Source organism: Mytilus galloprovincialis, chromosome 4, assembly GCF_965363235.1.
Source record: "Mytilus galloprovincialis chromosome 4, xbMytGall1.hap1.1, whole genome shotgun sequence".
Classification (NCBI taxonomy): Eukaryota; Metazoa; Mollusca; class Bivalvia; order Mytilida; family Mytilidae; genus Mytilus; species Mytilus galloprovincialis.
In genome coordinates this window covers 10,395,841-10,415,570 of record NC_134841.1, presented here as the reverse complement: position 1 = coordinate 10,415,570, position 19,730 = coordinate 10,395,841, and the positions used below count along the sequence as shown (strand labels likewise).

General features: G+C 31.5%; 1 protein-coding gene across 2 annotated transcripts in view; it reads left to right on the top strand.

Annotated features, from left to right (window-relative positions):
* Nucleotides 1-19,730, top strand: part of LOC143071322 (uncharacterized) — a 47,737-nt gene that overhangs the window by 1,313 nt on the left and 26,694 nt on the right. Inside the window, exons 1-13 of one of the 2 annotated variants that reach the window (XM_076245566.1) lie at nt 1,642-1,757; nt 2,193-2,436; nt 3,250-3,403; nt 4,675-4,853; nt 6,916-7,042; nt 7,421-7,580; nt 8,937-9,100; nt 10,420-10,546; nt 11,144-11,371; nt 11,991-12,138; nt 16,797-16,860; nt 18,809-18,885; nt 19,337-19,520. In XM_076245566.1, coding sequence (XP_076101681.1) covers nt 2,329-2,436; nt 3,250-3,403; nt 4,675-4,853; nt 6,916-7,042; nt 7,421-7,580; nt 8,937-9,100; nt 10,420-10,546; nt 11,144-11,371; nt 11,991-12,138; nt 16,797-16,860; nt 18,809-18,885; nt 19,337-19,520 — 1,720 coding nt within the window. In that variant the 5' untranslated portion in view covers nt 1,642-1,757; nt 2,193-2,328. Of the gene's footprint in view, nt 1-1,641; nt 1,758-2,192; nt 2,437-3,249; nt 3,404-4,674; nt 4,854-6,915; nt 7,043-7,420; nt 7,581-8,936; nt 9,101-10,419; nt 10,547-11,143; nt 11,372-11,990; nt 12,139-16,796; nt 16,861-18,808; nt 18,886-19,336; nt 19,521-19,730 lie in introns of those variants that run through there. The other variant, XM_076245565.1, reaches the window with a different exon arrangement.

The following is a 19,730-nucleotide window of genomic DNA, read 5'->3' as shown; positions in this document are numbered from 1 at the left end:
CAGAATGGTCAATGAAGTGTTACTATTCCAGAATGGTCAATGTAGTGTTACCATTCCAGAATGGTCAATGTAGTGTTACCATTCCAGATTGGTCAATGTAGTGGTACCATTCCAGAATGGTCGATGCAGTGTTACCATTCCATAAAAGTAAATGCAGTGTTACCATTCCAGAATGGTCGATGCAGTGTTACCATTCCATAAAAGTAAATGCAGTGTTACCATTCCAGAATGGTGGATGTAGTGTTACCATTCCAGAATGGTGGATGTAGTGTTGCCATTCCAGAATGGTCGATGTAGTGTTACCATTCCAGAATGGTCGATGTAGTGTTACCATTCCAGAATGGTCGATGTAGTGTTACCATTCCAGAATGGTCAATGTAGTGTTAATTATCATTTAATTAATCTTTCAAAAGTATCCTTAGATTGACTATTCCAGAATGGTAACACAACATTGATAATTATAAAATGACAACAATAATTTAACTTTTCCAGAATGGTAACAGCACATTGCCCATTACATAAACAAGTTTGAAAACCACAGTGCTTGAGTGTTGTGACCATACATACATGATAACAAGGGTGTGACCATACATACATGATTACAGTGTTGTGACCATACATACATGATCAGGGGTTTAACCACACATACATAACATGATCACAGTGGTGTAACCATACATACATGATCACAGTGTTGTGACCATAGATACAACATAATCACAGTGTTGTGACAAATATATACATGATCATGGGTTTAACCACACATACATAACATGATCACAGTGGTGTAACCATACATACATGATCACAGGTGTGTAACCATACATACATGATCACAAAATAGTTTGTGGCCAATGGAAAGCCTTTTTTAAGAAGAAAACTAATGACAACACTGGAGTAACATCCCATGGTCTAAACCTTTCCATTTTCTAGAATTCTTAATAAACTCTTAATCTAAATAATTCACAGTGGTGTAACCATACATACATGACGACAGTGGTGTAACCATACATACATGATCACAGGGGTGTAACCATACATGTAACCATGTTGTCTGTGCTATGGTCGAGTTGTTGTCTCTTTGACACATTCCCCATTTCCATTCTAAATTTGATACATGGTCACAATAATGTATGTGACCAACAGAAGGCCTTTTTTCAGAAGAAAATTAATGACACCACTGGAGTAACATCCCATGGTCTAAACCTTTCCATTTTCTAGAATTCTTAATAAACTCTTAATCTATAAAGGAAAACATGTTTTCCTCGATTCCATGATGAATATTAAACGAAGAAAGAGGAAATCCATGATGGACAAAATTAAATGACCCCGACATGTCACTTAGAATGGCTAGATGATGTCGATCCCCATTGATCCACAAAGTCCACGATGACAGTCTTTTTGCAGGAATTTTTAAGATTTCAAAATCAATTTCTGTACTGAAGTTTGCTTTCTTTTTTGTGAGTGCAAATAAGATAAGCAACAAGGTTTGCCTAGGTCTGAGTAGAATTATAAAAAGATTTAAATGCTTATTTATTCATAACAAATTTATGATATGATAACTAAATTACTTGTGTTGATCAGGAACATATATATATTTTGTTAGATATACTGTTCCCAGTGTTGATTAACAATGTCAACAATCACTTTTCCATTGTATTGTCAGATATTTTGTAGTAATATGGCAATATGGTGTCAAAACTTTACAGGAACCTTTGTGATGTCCAGTTGAGTTATGACAGACAAATAGCAATAAGGTGTATACATTGTACATTTATAAGTTCCAAATGGAAAAATATATATTTGGTCCTGTTAATTTTTCCTAAGAAAAAAATTGAAGAATCATCAATTTTATCCTGTAGTTGCCAAACCTCAATTGCAATCACAGCATTAATTGATCTTTGAGATGTGTACTAAATACAAACATGACTTCCTTATTTTGTTATTTTGTTTTAAGGAAATTTAAAGAAGGTGGAATGTTAAATGAATAAAAAATATAGTACTAGTTCTTCTTTCCAAAATTCAGATTGCTGTTGCTAAATATAAACTGTCTTCAAGTTAATATAAGAGCAAATAATTTGGTTTTAAAAATTAATAAACCAAAGCAATTTTAATGAAAGAAATTTTTATTCTAAAGCAAGCTTTGCTATATCACTTGGTGTTTTAATGTCTTCATGTTTGCTTTGTTTCAGGGGAAAATGTAATATAAGAAATTGACAGTTGTTGGTTCCAGCTGCCACAATATAGTACTTTAAATTTGGTGTTCAGATATTTAAACTTAATGGATACATACATGACTCATTTGGTGGTACATGTATCTCAAGAATAATGGTATCTTCCTTATACAGTTTGGCAATACATAAAGTGGGGCAGTATGTTGGATGTGCCTCATTAGAAACTGTCAACCCACCCTTTGATGAACAGACACTTAAGCTGGTAAATTTAAAGGACATTTTCTAGTTTATTTTGTTATTTATTTCAAATGTAATAAAATTTATAGTTTTCATACTGTAACTGTAAGATTTTCAAGACAACCTCTGGCTATTTATAGTTACTTATTTTCTAGATAAATTTATATAAGGTAAGACTCAAGCAATGATTTATATTTGTTCTGGGCCACATGAGTATTTGGAGCATAGGGGTAAGGCCATGGTATTTTAACGTGCAGTATGTATCATTCTCATAGGTATCTCAAATTAATAGTTTCTAAAAATGAGACTCATTCAATCAAAATGTAATTATAACATGGTTAATGAAATGTTAATTTTATCTTCAAGTGAAATTTGAATTTTATTAAAAGAATTTTATGTGGTCATTGTAGAGTTTTTTGTTACTAACTTATCATCATACAACGACTTCGACTCTTGAATATAACTTCAAAATGGCTTAATAAAGTGTTTTAAAGCAAGAAGTAAACAGTGTAAATTACAGGCTCTTGGGGCAAGACATTGTGTGGGTCGGACAGGGTTTGGGATACACTCGAAGTAAATATAAAAAAAAATTGTTATTAAAAGAACAAACAGCTGAAAATCCAAAAGAATGAAATATATACAAAAATAAATCCAGCTGCACACTATTACCATATTTGAAAACATTAATGTACAACAAAAGCATTGAGAATAAAAACATTACATCAACAAGGGTCTGCAAGGTTCATTAGGAAAAAACTTATATATGTGTTCTTAAATAATTGAATTAAATGTCTACTACAGTTTCAATGATTGTTAATTACATGTATCTTATTTAAAGTTAGCCAGTGAAGCATTTCCCAAAGATGAGGAACATGTCAAGTTACTTACAGATCTAGTCAGTAATGGAAAACCTTCAACCAGTATAAGTTCAGAATGGCACAAGGGGGAATCCTTTTATCAGAAAGGACATGTACAAAACATCAGACAAGTAGGTAAATATTGTAAAAATACTGGTATTTATATCTTATGATGTTTAAGGCTCTCTCAGTTTGGGGTTCTAATGCTGATGCAATCTTTTGGCATGTTCGCAGTGTTGTCTTAAAAGGAGAAGGTTCAGTAAGACCTCTTTTTGGCCCCAAAATATAGCAGTTTTACAAAATTGTTAAAATAGAATTTTTTAGTTATTTATTGGAAAGTATAATTTTTCTGCTACATAAATATGGGCTGTTTTTGACAATACCATGAACATATATCAGGTACTAGCATCGTAAAATCATGCTAAATTACTGAAAGCTTCACAATTTTAGCATTTTAGTTAAATTTTAGACAGTTTCCATCTTAAATGAAAGTGGCCGCATTTGTGTTCATTCTTAATATTGCAATGTAAGTTTTATATGATGATAATACATAACATATATATAAAGGTTGAGGATGAACACAGATGTGGCCACTTTCATTTTTAACATAAACCATCTGAAAAGTGACATTTTTTGGCATATTTGATAGATTTTTCAATGTAAGCTTCAATCGGAGTGTTTTTATTGAGAAAATCAGTTAAAATCTTTCACATTAACTTATTGAATTAACTGAAATAGACACTTTTAGTGTTTAAAAAGTTTCCAAAATCTTTCGTCAGATGAACCTGAAATTTGAGGCCAAAATCGGCCCTTACTGCCCTACACCTTTATAAAATTGTAGATCCCGTTATCTTATTTTAACCATACTTTTACTGAATTTTCAAGTCATTTGTTAGCAGATTAAAAATGTACACAAGGACCTGAATGCCAAGGAACATTGATGCATTAAGATAAGCTAAATGCATCCATGGTAAAACATCACTTGTTTACATTTATTTTATGAAATATGTAGCTTTTTAATCGCCCTTTGTAGTTTATAAGAAAGGGAAATAACTTCAAAACAACCAAATTAAAAGAAAGAAAATAAATAAATTGGATATGTAGGTATAAATTTCAATATGATTAAAACAAGATATTTCACACTTCATTTCGATACAATTGTCTGTTATGGTGTATATATATATTGAATTGAAAATATCCATAAGGGGTTAAGTTCAGCGAAAAAAATCCTGCGATTAAACCATTTAAAAATTATGAAAACTTGTTTTAGGGTATTTTGATTGTGTAGATTTGATGTATCTTTTGTCTTGATTAGGTGGTTGTACAATATAAGTCAAATATAAGTCAGAAGTATCAAATTGAATTCAATGAAAAAAAGTGAAGAAATATTATTAATCTGATTGAAGGTTTCATGATCGGTGCCTCTGTGAAAAGTAGCTATGATCAACATCACGCCATTGCAAAAGTGGTCTTGACATTTGAAAGGCATCGAATAACATCTACCAAGTGTTCAATCTGCAAGGATATGATTTGGTGTTCACATGTTGTGGCAGTCATCCTCAAAAGAATTAGAAGTCCCAATAAAGTGAGTATATTTAAATTTGATAATTTCAGCTCACTTGGCATAAATTTCACTGATATGCAATGTTTTGGCTGGAAGTTTTTGACTGGTGAGTAATTGTTCTTTAGAACCTCTAGGTAAAGTATGTTGCAAATGTGTGAGACAGAGAATTGACAAGTTTGTTTTGAATTGATATAATAAGTTCCTTAAAGTTATGTGATACCTCAACTCAAATTTTACAAACATGTTGAATATGTTTTATATTCTTGAATGGGAAAGTTTTACTATGAAGCAATCTGTACTTAGACTTTTAATGCCACTGCGGTAGCAGAGGGGGCATTAGGTTTTACCCTTATCTATTTATCTGTACATTAGTTTGTCGGTCCTTCCCAAAATTGGTTTTCTATCTCTCATCTCTAGTTTGCCTCAACCAAATGTTATGAAACTTATACATAATGCTTATGACAACAAAACATAGATCAAATTTTAATGTAGGTGGCATCTCTTTTACCTTTCTAGAGTTATGTCCCTTTACAAATATAAAAAATGCTGGATTTTCCGTTTCCGTTCTTTAACTTAAGTTTGCCACAACCAAAAAATATGGCATGAAATTTATAAAGAATGCTTATTACCACAAAATTCAGATCCAGTATGAATTTTGGTTATATCACCTTTATTTATATACCTTTATAACATTATGTGCAAATAGGGGCATCATATGTGTCACATAGACACATTCCCCATTTATTTTGACAAGAAATTTCTCAATTTCCTCTTATTTTACCCTTTCTCACTGACAGCTTTTCAATATTCATTAAAAATTTTGCAACCACAAACACAAGCAAAAGTGAAAAAATCCTGTTAAAGAAAAGGTAAACAAGTGGAAGAATGAAAGTATTATAAATGAATGCTTGCAGACAAATTTCAACGAAACAAATCATGTAACAAATGTTATGACAAAGTTTAATTATCAAATAGGAATACACAGGGAAAAAAGACAAAAATATACATCAATCTATAATCACTTTGAATGTTTCATGTGCTCCATGATTATCATAACAGACAGAAGGAAACAATTGGTAAACTTTGGTTACTCAACCCCATAGATATTTGCATCTAGAGTTTTCAATCAACAATCAAACAATGAAATATTTTTTGCTGATTAGATTTTATAAATGGAAAGCGATACACAATAAACTTTAAGAACTAAATCTGTTCAAAGGACTTAACTGTAAATGAATTGGTTGAAGTTCCAGTTTTCTCCCCAGAATTTTCAAAGAGCGCCATGGAAATTTAAAACATGATACTGGTTTTCAAAAATTACTGGCACCATGGCCCCATTACATCCTATTATTAAAATCATCCAAGATATAACCATGGTAGGAAATATAGCTTCAGGGTAACACAGTGCTTTAATACCCGGGGAGAACACTGGGTTCAATAATTTCTTTAACATCATGATTACCTGGTACATGTTTGATATAGCTCTTAGTGTTAAAGGATTAAACGCCTTTTTAAAGGAATTTATTGGTGTATAAACTGGACCAATTCACTCACAAACAAATGATATGTTTGTGAGTGACTTGGTCCAGTTTATACACCAATAAATTCCTTGAAAAGGTGTTTAATCCTTATAATTCTTTAAAATTGGATATAGGGAATATATGTTTCCACACTGGTTACCTCTATCACACCTAAATTGTATATTTATGTCATTGAATAGGCCTGCCGCATGAATATATTTGTTGGTTAACGCAAAAATATGTACTCAATAAAATTTGCTATATGATAAAAAGTAAACTGCAAAAACCATTAATATTATTCAAACAATGTTTTTGTGTATTATTTTATTTAACGATTAACGTGCAGTGAAAATAAATTTTGATAATGTTGGTGTTATAATTGCTGCCATCTTGTTTACATTGGTTACGGAAAGAAGTTCGGTCAACATTTTCTATCGAAAAATAACCAACGTCTAGATCAACTAACGGAAGTCCTCTCAACCAATCATATCAATGTATTCCCTCATATGCAAATCATATAAGAATTACCCTAGATTGTTTGACAATTGTGATGATATTTTTAGGTACCTGTACATGCCCCTCTGACAGATACACTTCTGACATTAACAAGAGAACAGCTGCAAAAACTGTTACAATATGCCATAAACCAAAGTCCAGGGGATATATTGTGCCAGATATTTGAGCATATTGGTAAGCTTAAAATAAATATAGTATGTGTTATATATATTTACTTCTACAAAAGAAAATTTGTAGAAAAATAGATTTTGATGAACTCTAAATTCAGGAATAATTGTGAAAAATGGAATAGGGTTATAACGCAATAAGTTAGACTTGCATTATTGATTTTTTTTATAAGAATCAAACAGGATTTTTCTGAATATCGTAAAAATTAATCACATTTTAGTGTTTAGTTTAAACATATTTTACTGTCCAAAAACATTGACAATAGGATTAGACACAAGTTTTGAAACTTAAGAATATTTAGAACATTTAAGTGTATATGTATATGAAAATCAAAAAATTATGTGAATAAGATGATTGATGCTAGCTTTTATTTTTATCTTGCAGATAAAATTAAGAATCCTAGATCTCTAATTAGCCGTATTCAAGGATATCCTGACCCAACTCTTGGAATAGGGGAAGATGAGCAAAATACTGATCAATTACTGCTAAAAAAAATAAGAAAGAACTTAGATCATGATTTACTTTATACTGATGACTTTGAAAGGTATGTAAAATATTAATTGGTTTCTGTAGAAACAGTGCAATTAAAATATCATGTTTCAAAACTCCATACACTGCAATTATTCACGGTGCCATACCAAGAAACTTGGATATTTTTCCCTATAGTCGCCGTCAGCTGAAATTCGTAGCGGTTATCAGTAAAAATAATCTAAACTATCAATCGCGTTCACTCGAGATATGGTTTTTCACATTCCATTCATAAATCGCAAAAAGAAAAACCACTACTGACCTACCTTTTAAGTGATCGCACTGTAATAATCCTGACCTTCACTTTTTCATAGACGATTTTGAATGGTGGAATCAGCCATTGTTTTGACCGGAAGTGTTTCCGTGGAGTTCAATTTCATAAAATTTGCATAAAGCGCGGGAAACCTTATCACATCAATGAAAGGAACATTTCAGGAAACTGCGTACAGTGAGGAATGTCATATGTAAACAAATGATCCTCATAGAAACGAAGATGGCGGAATTACAATGGAAAATATTCTGGAAAATGTGAAGGTCAGGATTATTACAGTGTGATCAATTAAAAGGTAGGTCAGTAGTGGTTTTTCTTTTTGCGATTTATGAATGGAATGTGAAAAACTATATCTCGAGTGAACGCGATTGATAGTTTAGATTATTTTTACCGATAACCGCTACGAATTTCAGCTGACGGCGACTATAAATGCATGTAGAAAATTGGAAAAGTTCCCTTTGAATACTGCTTAAACCACTACCTTTTGATATTTGGATTTAGGGACATTTCTCCCAACACAGTGTCACATCGTGTCACACCAGGTTATTAATTGCCTTTATCCTTCTTATCTAGAAAGTGTAAAACTATCAACAGGACAAGATCAACAAATCAACATATCGAAAAATGTTTCTCAACTCCTTATAGGAGTATTGGTCCTTCAAAGTCATTGTAACCACTTCTGATTTTATGGAGAAACTTAAGTAAATTAAGAGAAACTGTATGGCAAAATTGACCTGTAGGAAAAAATCTACTATTAATATAAGGCACTCCAAATTGTCAGTTGATTCTGTATATGAGTTATTGCCCTTAAATGAAAAAGTTGTGTGTTTCATTGTAAAACAGTAAATGCAAAAAAACTAAAAAGGTCAAATTATCAGCTGGGCACAAACAACAACTTGGTTAACATGACTAAAATGATCAGTTAACTATTTTAGGAGTTGTTATCCTTGAAGGAGGTTTTTCCAATTTTAGGCATTTTTTTTTGTAGGAACTATTTGAAATATCCTCATTGCATTGTATCAATTTTATGCAAATTGACAGGTGTTCTTGAACGATACAGGCTCCTAAGAGCTTTTACTTATGTATGCAATGTATTTACAGTAAGTTGCAGAATAACAGTTTGTCAGATCAAGTCCAATTTATGGCCTCAGACAATCTCGCACTAAAAGAAAAAAACTTGAAGACAGCAATCTCCCTATTACGAATTAAAGATGTAGACATGGCAGGACGAATTCTTATACAGATAGCCCAGGCCTTATTTGAAGGTATGTTTTATACAGATAACCCAGGCCTTATTTGAAGGCATGTTTTATACAGATAGCCCAGACCTTATTTGAAGGTATGTTTTATACAGTTAGCCCAGGCCTTATTTGAAGGCATGTTTTATACAGATAGCCCAGGCCTTATTTGAAGGTATGTTTTATACAGATAGCCCAGGCCTTATTTGAAGGCATGTTTTATACAGATAGCCCAGGCCTTATTTGAAGGTATGTTTTATACAGATAGCCCAGGCCTTATTTGAAGGTATGTTTTATACAGATAGCCTAGGCCTTATTTGAAGGTATGTTTTATACAGATAGCCTAGGCCTTATTTGAAGGTATGTTTTATACAGATAGCCCAGACCTTATTCATGTTATTTGAAGGTATGTTTTATACAGATAGCCCAGGCCTTATTTGAAGGTATGTTTTATACAGATAGCCCAGGCCTTATTTGAAGGTATGTTTTATACAGATAGCCCAGGCCTTTTTTGAAGGTATGTTTTAAAATAAAAACTTATTGCATATAGGCTATTTTTAATTTTTTTTACTGATTAAATCAAATATGTAATAAAAAATATACCATCATGTGCTACTTTTTGAGTAAATGGAGGTTGAAATTTTAGATATTTCCTAAAAATTCAGATTTGTCAACATGTTTTTCCTTTCGACAGAAATACATCACTTTTAAATTAAAAACAAGCTGTTTTTTGTTAAATTATTTGTAATTTCTGTTTCTTATAAATAAAATTGAGAATGGAAATGGGGAATGTGCCAAAGAGACAACAACCTGACCATAGAAAAAAAACAACAGCAGAAGGTCACTAACAGGTCTTAAATGTTCTCTAAATTTGTACATTTTATTTTTACAAATAATTCAGATTTATCAAATGTTTATGCATGTTGAAAAAAAACATAATTTTTTGCTGTATATATATTAAATTGAAAAAAATTGCACTATTGACTTTTTCATGAAAATTGGTGCACATAATCTTCATACCTAATCAAATCAAATGTCATTTAAAAAAAAATGGGTCCACAAACTCGTTTTCAAATTAAATCAGTTTGAATGATAAAAATCAGTTAAGAACTTCATCTTTTCCCGATAAGTCACAGTTTGACGTCTCAAAAATAACAATTTACGATAGCAACATCATTATCTCCCCTGTTACTGTATCCTATGCCCTTAACTTGAGAAAACTATAAGAAAAGAGATAAGTGATTTAGCAATGCATTACTGGCAATATTGGATTTTTATTTATTATGCCCAGGCTATGATAGTAGTGACTTTTTCCTTGATAATAGTGTATATTTCACATATTTCAGGTCCAAGACTTGCCCCTTCATCAATGTTATATAGATTAGATGTTGAAAGATGGTTTAGCCTGTTTGTTTCTTCATTTAAAGGACAGATTCGACATGACATACTCACTGTTGCACTGGATATAAACAAGTAAGCCTTTAAATTCTAAATTGGTCTAATATGAAAACAATATTTGGGAAAAGATGGCTTCAAGTAGTCGACTCCTTTATGGCTGGCGAGATGTTTATATTTCGAAACACCTTGAAATATCATACTGATTTGATGAGAAGGAGATACACAAATGAAAAAAATGACTTTAAATTGAGTAACACATTTCCCTTGTGTTTCTTGTGAAATTATTGTATATTGAATTCTCCGTTTCACTATTTATGTTTCTTTTAAAAATCAGTTTTGGGAAATATTCCAAATATATCCACCCTAGTGACTTTGTAGAAACAGGGTTATCCTGTACTCATTAGTATTAAAATCATTTGCAGAAATTGTGTACGATTATAAAAATGGTATTTGTTTATTTAACATATTAAAGTTATAAATTAAGTTTTTTTATGAAACTGAAAACTATCTTTGTGTAGTGCTTAAGTGAAACAAAAATGTATAACTAATATACTTCCTTTTATCTTTAATTGAAAAAAAATGGAAGGGAAAGACAGCTGATGATTGGACCTGGTCCATATTTTAGGGAAGCTATGTGTTTGTTTTCATTGCATTTTATTGATTTTATTTTAGAAGATCATGTAATGCTGATGGGAGTGTGAGTAAGAAGTTCATATTTGAAGATGGGCAAACTACAATGAGAAGTGTTTCTTTGAAGACAGCTGGTAATTTTAACCCTAGAGATTATTTAGGAGAAAACAAGAACGCACCTTTTTATGAGCCAGTGTTAGCCTGCCTTTTAGAAAACACACCTGCAAATTTAGAAAATCTATACAGTCAGAAAGTGCCATTATCACAAAGGTATGTTTAGCATTTTTAATATATTAAAGGTGGTGAAGTATAAACAAATGATTTGAAAATGGTTCCACAGAACTGTCTGGCCTTTGACTATCTTGTCTGTTTGTTGCGAACCAAAGGAAACTTTTCCACAGACTAACTAGAAAGTTAAGCTATCTTAAACGAAAAAAAATATTAATTAGCAAAGATCTATTGATTGTGGTCAAAACCAAAACTCTGCAGTGTGTTGTTTAGTGTGTTGTATATTTCTATTTGATTAATATTGTAATCAATTATCTTATAGTCAATGATTTTAAGCATTTTGTTTATCTTTTACAATTGAATGTGGTGATTTTCTCATGTATTGTCCAATTAACCCATATTGTAATCAAATTGCGAACAACCTGATATACGGTTTAAGAAAATACAATAGATGTTTCCTGAATCCACAAAAATTTTGCATCCACAAAAAGAAATAAATCATAGTATATTGTCCACGAATGATGTAGTCAATATTGAACTACAGACTTGTAGGTAAGATATAATTGCAGTCTTGTATTACATTTGAACTATCTTCCATTGTAGCCTATATGAAGAATCATTGGATGTGATTATATAACATTTGATCTATCTTCCATTTTAGCCCATATGAAGAATCGTTGGATGTGATGCTTTTTCGCTTCGAGAAGTTGATACAGATTGACCAATTTATGAAAGATCCTTCAGTAAAAACCAAGACATGTTTATTAGGGGCAGTAATCCTTAGAAAACTAATCAAACTTTCCTCAAAGGTAAAAGGATTTTATTTTCAAATTGAATGTAAGTTTGAAATATTTGTTAATGGTGCACTGATATTCATCTTAATGGTGAAGTAAAAGACTTGTAGGATACGGTAGATTTTGTTTTATAGTAAAAGACATGTAGGAAACGGTAGATTTTGTTTTTTTGCATGTCAGAGTTTAATTTTTCCTTTGTTCCTGGCAGCTTGAAAAAAATGTTTCCACCCTGCTAAAGGCTGCATATTCAAGATTAATCACTTTTTAAATGTCTAATATATTACACAGTCAATTATTGGGGATACACAAAATTGATATATACATTTGTATATAAACTCTTTTCATCCTACAGTGAGTTGACTGTTAGTGTTGCTCTCCACCAATTGCAACTCATTCAAAATTTTGACCAAATTGCAATTTGTTTTTTAAAATCAAATTGTTCAACTGGTCAGAAATTTGAACCAACTGCTGTAGAAAACCACAGCCAAGTCATGAAAGTGCAAAGTGATAAAATAAAACATACTTACAATCCTATAAGACTTTAACTCCACTTTAATGATGTTGTGACAAAATTAGTTTATCAGTTTGTATAGTTATATTATATTCATTTCCATGCTGAAGGGGAACTGTTTATTTTGAATTGCTATTAAATTGTCCAAACTAAGCTTTCATATAGTTTTTCTTTCTAAAAGTATTCTATATTAATAAGAATCAGATATCATTTTAAATAAAACATCATATATTCAGTAAAATATGTGTGAAATAACAATATGCTATTGATAAATTTTCAGGGGAGATAACCTAAAATATTATTCTTTTGAATAAAGACTTTTTGAAAGAAAAGTTATTATCTCCCCCATGGAAACTTCCTACAAACATATATTGCAATTTTACACATATTTTACTGAATATGAAATGTTTTAATTCACATAATGTCTGATTCTTATAAATATACATTACTTTTTTGAATTGCTATTAAATTGTCCAAACTAAGCTTTCATATAGTTTTTCTTTCTAAAAGTATTCTACCTATAATACTAAAATTAGGAGGTCCAATTTGTCAGCCGTCATCACGTAAAATCGATGAATAAAAAAATTCAACTTTATATATAACTAATATAGTACAAAGGTGTAGATTAAAAATTACACCACTCCAGGCCCTTTTGTTTTCCACGTAATTAATATTGCCAATAATTAAGAAGTTCCGGGTCGAGTCCGATACCCATACCAATAGTATATTCACCTGTTACCAATTACCTTATCTGTACGTTCCGTATCTGACAGGCGCACCACCAAACGATGTATTCAGGATTATATGTTATATAGTATTACACGGGTCATAATCACAGGGTTGACACTACTTAATTGTCAAATTGTTACCTATTGTAGTATTTTAATCAGTTGGACTTTCTAAGATAACAATACGAATACTAAAAATCTGGACTAAAATAAGGCGTATAGGTAGTTTTCAATTTGTTAGCGGGCATGACGTAAAACAGCGAATCAAAGAATTCAACTTTATTTATGACTAATATAGGACAATGCTGTAGATTAAAAAGTACTCCATTCCAGTACCTTTTGTTTTCCAAATAATTAATATTATCAATAATTGATAAGTTCCAGTTCGACAGGTTCAAACAGAAAGATTTGAAAGCGGAGAAAACTGTGTATCTTATAATCGGCATGACTTTATCAAATGACAATACTAATACTAAAATAAGGCTTGCGCATAGTTATATACTTCAGTCACGGACCTGCGATATCACGGGTGTGTTCTAGTATTTATAAGAATCAGACATTATGTGAATTAAAACATTTCATATTCAGTAAAATATGTGTAAAATTGCAATATATGTTTGTAGGAAGTTTCCATGGGGGAGATAATAACTTTTCTTTCAAAAAGTCTTTATTCAAAAGAATAATATTTTAGGTTATCTCCCCTGAAAATTTATCAATAGCATATTGTTATTTCACACATATTTTACTGAATATATGATGTTTTATTTAAAATGATATCTGATTCTTATTAATATAGAATACTTTTAGAAAGAAAAACTATATGAAAGCTTAGTTTGGACAATTTAATAGCAATTCAAAATAAACAGTTCCCCTTCAGCATGGAAATGAATATAATATAACTATACAAACTGATAAACTATTTTTTGTCACAACATCATTAAAGTGGAGTTAAAGTCTTATAGGATTGTAAGTATATTTTATTTTATCACCTTGCACTTTCACATTTTGACTGAACAATTTGTTCAATTTTCTGACCAGTTGAACAATTTGGTTTAATAAAACAAATTGCAATTGGGTCAAAATTTTGAATGAGTTGCAATTGGTGGAGAGCAACACTAACAGTCAACTCACTGTAAAAGTAAAATAACAACATTATGGTTTTTAGTGGAAGAAGACGTCAAGTCTTCTGAAGACTTAAGGGGCCGACCATTGGCTTTGAGTCTCCGTATGCCGCATTCATTTCGTGTATTACAATTTCAAAACAACTTAGATTCCTGACACCGATTTTTACACATGATTGGGCATCTGAATCATTTAATTTGTAAATTATGATTGTAAAACAATCACTATCGTAAATATGACCCTTTTATTTATGTAAATTATTAGATTTCATCTCATCCACATGAACGTAATTTATTTACTTGTAACAGGATGTTTTAACTGTAGATATTTGTATTACGCATGCGTGAATTTGGTATCGGTACAACTCGCCCTGTTTACAAGTTCGCCCTTGAAGTTACGAATTTGCAATCCTGCAGACAAGAAGATTTTATTTTTATATAAATAAAAAGGATATATAAAGTGTTATCTTTATTCATGGGTTTCCTTTGTCATGTGAATTAGATGCCCTTCGTAACATACATGTGAACCTCCCGTTTAGGAGAAAAAACTCCCGTGTATGAAATTTTTCAGACGCCATATTTGATCATTTCTTACTACTGTACGGGTGTAATTGACACCTGTGTTAAATTTTACCTGAACATCAAAGAAGATGTATAATTATATGGCTTCACTTTACAGCTTGGGTGTCAAACATACTGGTAATCAACGATGTTTACCTCCGGCTAACTGCCGTTGTGTTATCAAAACGATGTGTATTGGGAATATTGAAATACTTTTTTGTTACTTCCCTTTGTTTTATCCTGTTTTCAGTTATTTTGCTTTTAAAAATGTAAATGGTAAAAAGACTATAAATGATTAATATTTTAATCAAATAATCATAAAAGGATGTTGATTAAATGAATTTAAATGATTTTGGACAAATAAAAAAATTAAAATTTATAAATTATTTTATTAATTTAGACCTCCTTTCAAGGATTAAATTGAAGTTTATATATTAAATTTGCTTATAACTGGTTAGAAGTCAACATACAAATGTGCAACTAGACTAGTAAAGATAAAAAAAAAAGGCTAATAGTCTAGCTTCTGCTAGCTTCACGTATAATTTGTCTACCATTTAATATATAACTAGAATTATGCAAACAGACTTAAGGAAAAGGCATGTAAGTCATGTAAGTTCATACAAATATGACACTTTTTCTAGACAATCCAGATCTTGCAAAATACATCGCTAAAAATTGTAACCTTTAATTTTGTTGTTGTGCAGTAAAAACCCATATGGGAACTTTCAAAAGTTGGCAGGTATGTAACAAGTCTTACTATTTTTATGCTCCATTTATGGGCAATATGTTTTCTAGTCTGTCCGTCCGTCCTGCTTCTGGTTATAAAGTTTATGGTCGAGGTAGTTTTTGATGAAGTTGAAATCCAATCAACTTGAAACTTAGTACACATGTGTTCCTCTTGATATGATCTTCTTAATTACTGCCAAATTAAAGATTTTACCTAATTTTCATAGTCAACTGAACATAGAAAATGATTGTACGGATGGGAAATCCATGTACTTATGACCTTTTCTTGTTTGCAGAAAAAAAATACATTTTAACGATAATGGAACAAAGCAGCCTGGGTAAGTGGGGCTGCTTTTATGGTAATTCAAGTTACCTTTTATTCACCTTCTTCCACTTCAGAGCTATCAGCTCTTTGATTTGTGTTTATTGACTGACCATAAAAATGTGCACATTTGATAAAGATCTCTGTTTTAATGCCCCACCATTTGTTCGTCCGTTGGTGCGTCTGTCTGTCCTGCTTCATGTTAAAGTTTTTGGTCCAGGTAGTTTTTTGATGAAGTACAATCAACAAAAGTTAGTACACATGTTCCCTTCATGATATGATCTTTCTAATTTTAATGCCAATTTTTTCACCCATTTTTCACGGACCACTGAACATAGAAAATAATAGTGCAAGTGGGGCATCTATGTCATGTGGACACATTCTTGTTATATAATGATTCAATTGATTTATCATACATGCCACACCTTTTGACTACACAGGACTCAACCAAATGAAAACTGATCAAGTCTTTCAGATTTTAGCATGCTTCTGTTTTTGAAGTTCTTTAATAATGTTGTTGTCATCTTAACAGTACAATTCGGTGGTTGTTTGCGTGTATACACAATGAAACACACTGTGTGCCCATGACATCCAACCTAAAGTAGATTTTATTGAAAATTTCAAAACAGAATTGATGTTACTCATTGTAGGATCAGACTAGATGATTGAGATGGTTTGTTGATAGTTTTTATTATCTTTTTCAGTTTTCTAAAGTTGGTTGGAATAACAATGAAATAGAAGTAAAAGAATCCAACACAGATTGCATAGGTATACATCTTAATCTTAATCCCTAACACTTATCAATTTTCTTGATATAATCCCCTGCAAACAATGCTTTGGTGATATATAGAAATATCCCAAGCTGCTCTTTTGTATACCTGTCTGATATTGATGAAGCTTTACACAGTTGTAGAACATTTCTTTAGGATGTGGTAGTACTAATAACATTGTAAAGCAGGAGTAAACTATTTTAGTGTGTCAGCAGTTCTAGTTTCTAGTTGACCTGATTAAAATTGTCATGCACCTGATGTAGGCAACACAGGCATTAAGTATTACCCTTGACAAGTCTCCCATTTTTTATATGCCCGTCAAAATTTTGACGGGATGTATTATGGTATACAAATGTCCGGTGTCCGTCCGTCCGTCTATCCGTCCGTCTGTCCGTCTGTCAGGCGTAAACATGTCGCACCGTAACTTGAGAACGACTTATCCAAATTTCATGAAACTTAATATAGTTGTTTCTTATGATGGTCAAATGATCTGTATACTTTTTGGTGAAAATGAGATTTAAACTTTTTGAGTTACGGCACTTTGTAACTAAAACAGGGGTGTGTTTTTTTTCACATGTCGCACCGTATCTCAAAAACGTTTCTTGATTATTGCTTAAAACTTTACACACTTCTTAGTTATATTAATCTTAATATCTGTATACTTTTTGGTGATGATTCAAAATTTCATTTTTGAGTTTTTGAGTATTTTATAAAAAAGGGGGAGGGTTTTTTTACATGTTGCGCCGTATCTCAAAAACCATTTATGATTATTGCTTAAAACTTTACACACTTCTTTGTTATATTAATCTAAAGATCTGTATACTTTTTGGTGATGACTTAAAATTTTATTTTTGAGTTATTGAGTATTTTGTAAAAAAGGGGAGGGTTTTTTTTGCATGTCGCGCCGTATCTCAAAAACAATTTATGATTATTGCTTGAAACTGTACACACTTCTTTGTTATACTAATTTAAAGATCTGTATACTTTTTGGTTTGATTCAAAATTTTATTTTAGTGATATTTGTAAAAAAAAACAGGGGGGGGGGGGGTAGGGGGGTTTCACATGTCCCGCTGTGTCTCAAAAACAATAAATGGTTATTGCTTAAAACTTCCTCAGAAACTATTTATGATTATTGCATAAAACTTCCACACAAGACGTCGGGCGTATCATGCGCTCATGGCGCAGCTGTTTATTTGTTTCTGTACTCTTAACTTGAGTTTGCTAATCCAAATTTCATAAAACTCATACACAATGCTGAGAACCACAACATACAGACAGATTTTAATTTAGGCAGTGAGTCATCTATTGGGGAAGACTTATCCCCCTTTTTCATTAAGAAAATTTTCAAGCTTGAGTGGGGGCATTTGTGTCGTCTGGCACATCTTTTTTAAAATTTGTATGCCCCTTAATGGGCATTATGTTTTCTGGTCTGTCCTGCTTCAGGTTAAGAATTTTGATAGAGGTAGTTTTTGATGAAGTTCAAGTCAATCAACTTGTAACTATACTTGTTCCTTATGATATAATCTTTCTAATTTTAATACCAAATTAGAGTTCTGACCCCCAATTTCAGGGTCCACTGAACACAGAAAATGAATGTCCATTCTTGTTTAATAATTTTTGCTTACCATTAGCTACTTCATTATATATATATGTTGAAACTTGAACAAAAGCTATGAAGAAAAAAAGAACTGAAATTGTACCCTTAAAGAAAATTCTAGAAATTGAAACTTTTAGTTACCTGCCAATATCAAGGAAAATCTCAAACTATATTATATGAACCTAACTTATCATTGCAACAATAGTTGATTGACTAAAATGTATATGACCATGAATGGACAATTGAAATGATGGGTCAAGCCTTAATTGTTTGAATGCCCAATCTTGACCAGGTTGAGATGAACAAGATATTTTTTACATTTGTCAAGTTTTGACATTATTTGTTACAGATGTAGATATTTCTGACATGTTACCAGAGGTTGAGGATGTCCCAGATGAAATTGTAGAAGTCTATAAACAATCAGAGGTAGGTCACTAATATCCATAGAAGTCTATAAACAGCAGAGGTTAGTCACTAATATCCATAGCAATAACAATTTAGCCAGTGTAATATTGAATTTCTTTATTAAATTAATACTTAGCTGGTATGTCATGTATGTCATTATATAAATTGTCAAAATCTGTTAGTGATTATCTCCTAAAAACCTTTTTTCAGGGAGCCAAAATTATTAAAGGAAATATACTTTGCAAACTGAAGGACGGCTCCGGGTGCGAGAATTTCTCGCTACATTGAAGACCTGTTGGTGACCCTCTGCTGTTGTTTTTTATTTGGTCGGGTTGTTGTCTCTTTGACACATTCCCCATTTCCATTCTCAATTTTATTTACATGGACTTATTCTATGATGGCAGTTGCAGATCAAATAGATATAAAAAAGAAAATCACTCTACTTTGCTAAATAAGAATTATTTTAATTTAGGTGCCAGAATTTCCAAAAGATATGGACAAACGGGTTCAGATGAATATAAAAGAACATTTGATGAATCTACTTCATGCTTACAACTGTCAACAACAGAAAATCAATTGTACTGATCAAACCTGTAAACAATTGAAGTCTCTCCTGACTCACATGCAAGTCTGCACAGAAGAAAGATTATGCAAAAGTATTTGATGGTTTTTTTAAAATTTTGTTTCACAAATCAAAACTGTAGCTTTCAACAATAATTCATAAAAAAGTATGTATATAGTAATTTCATCTGATAGTTTGATAATATTGAAATTAAAATTCTAACAGGGGAAAACAATTATGTTTAAACAACCAAAGTACGATAAACAAACTCCAAATTATTTGAATGATATTGTAATTGAAATGC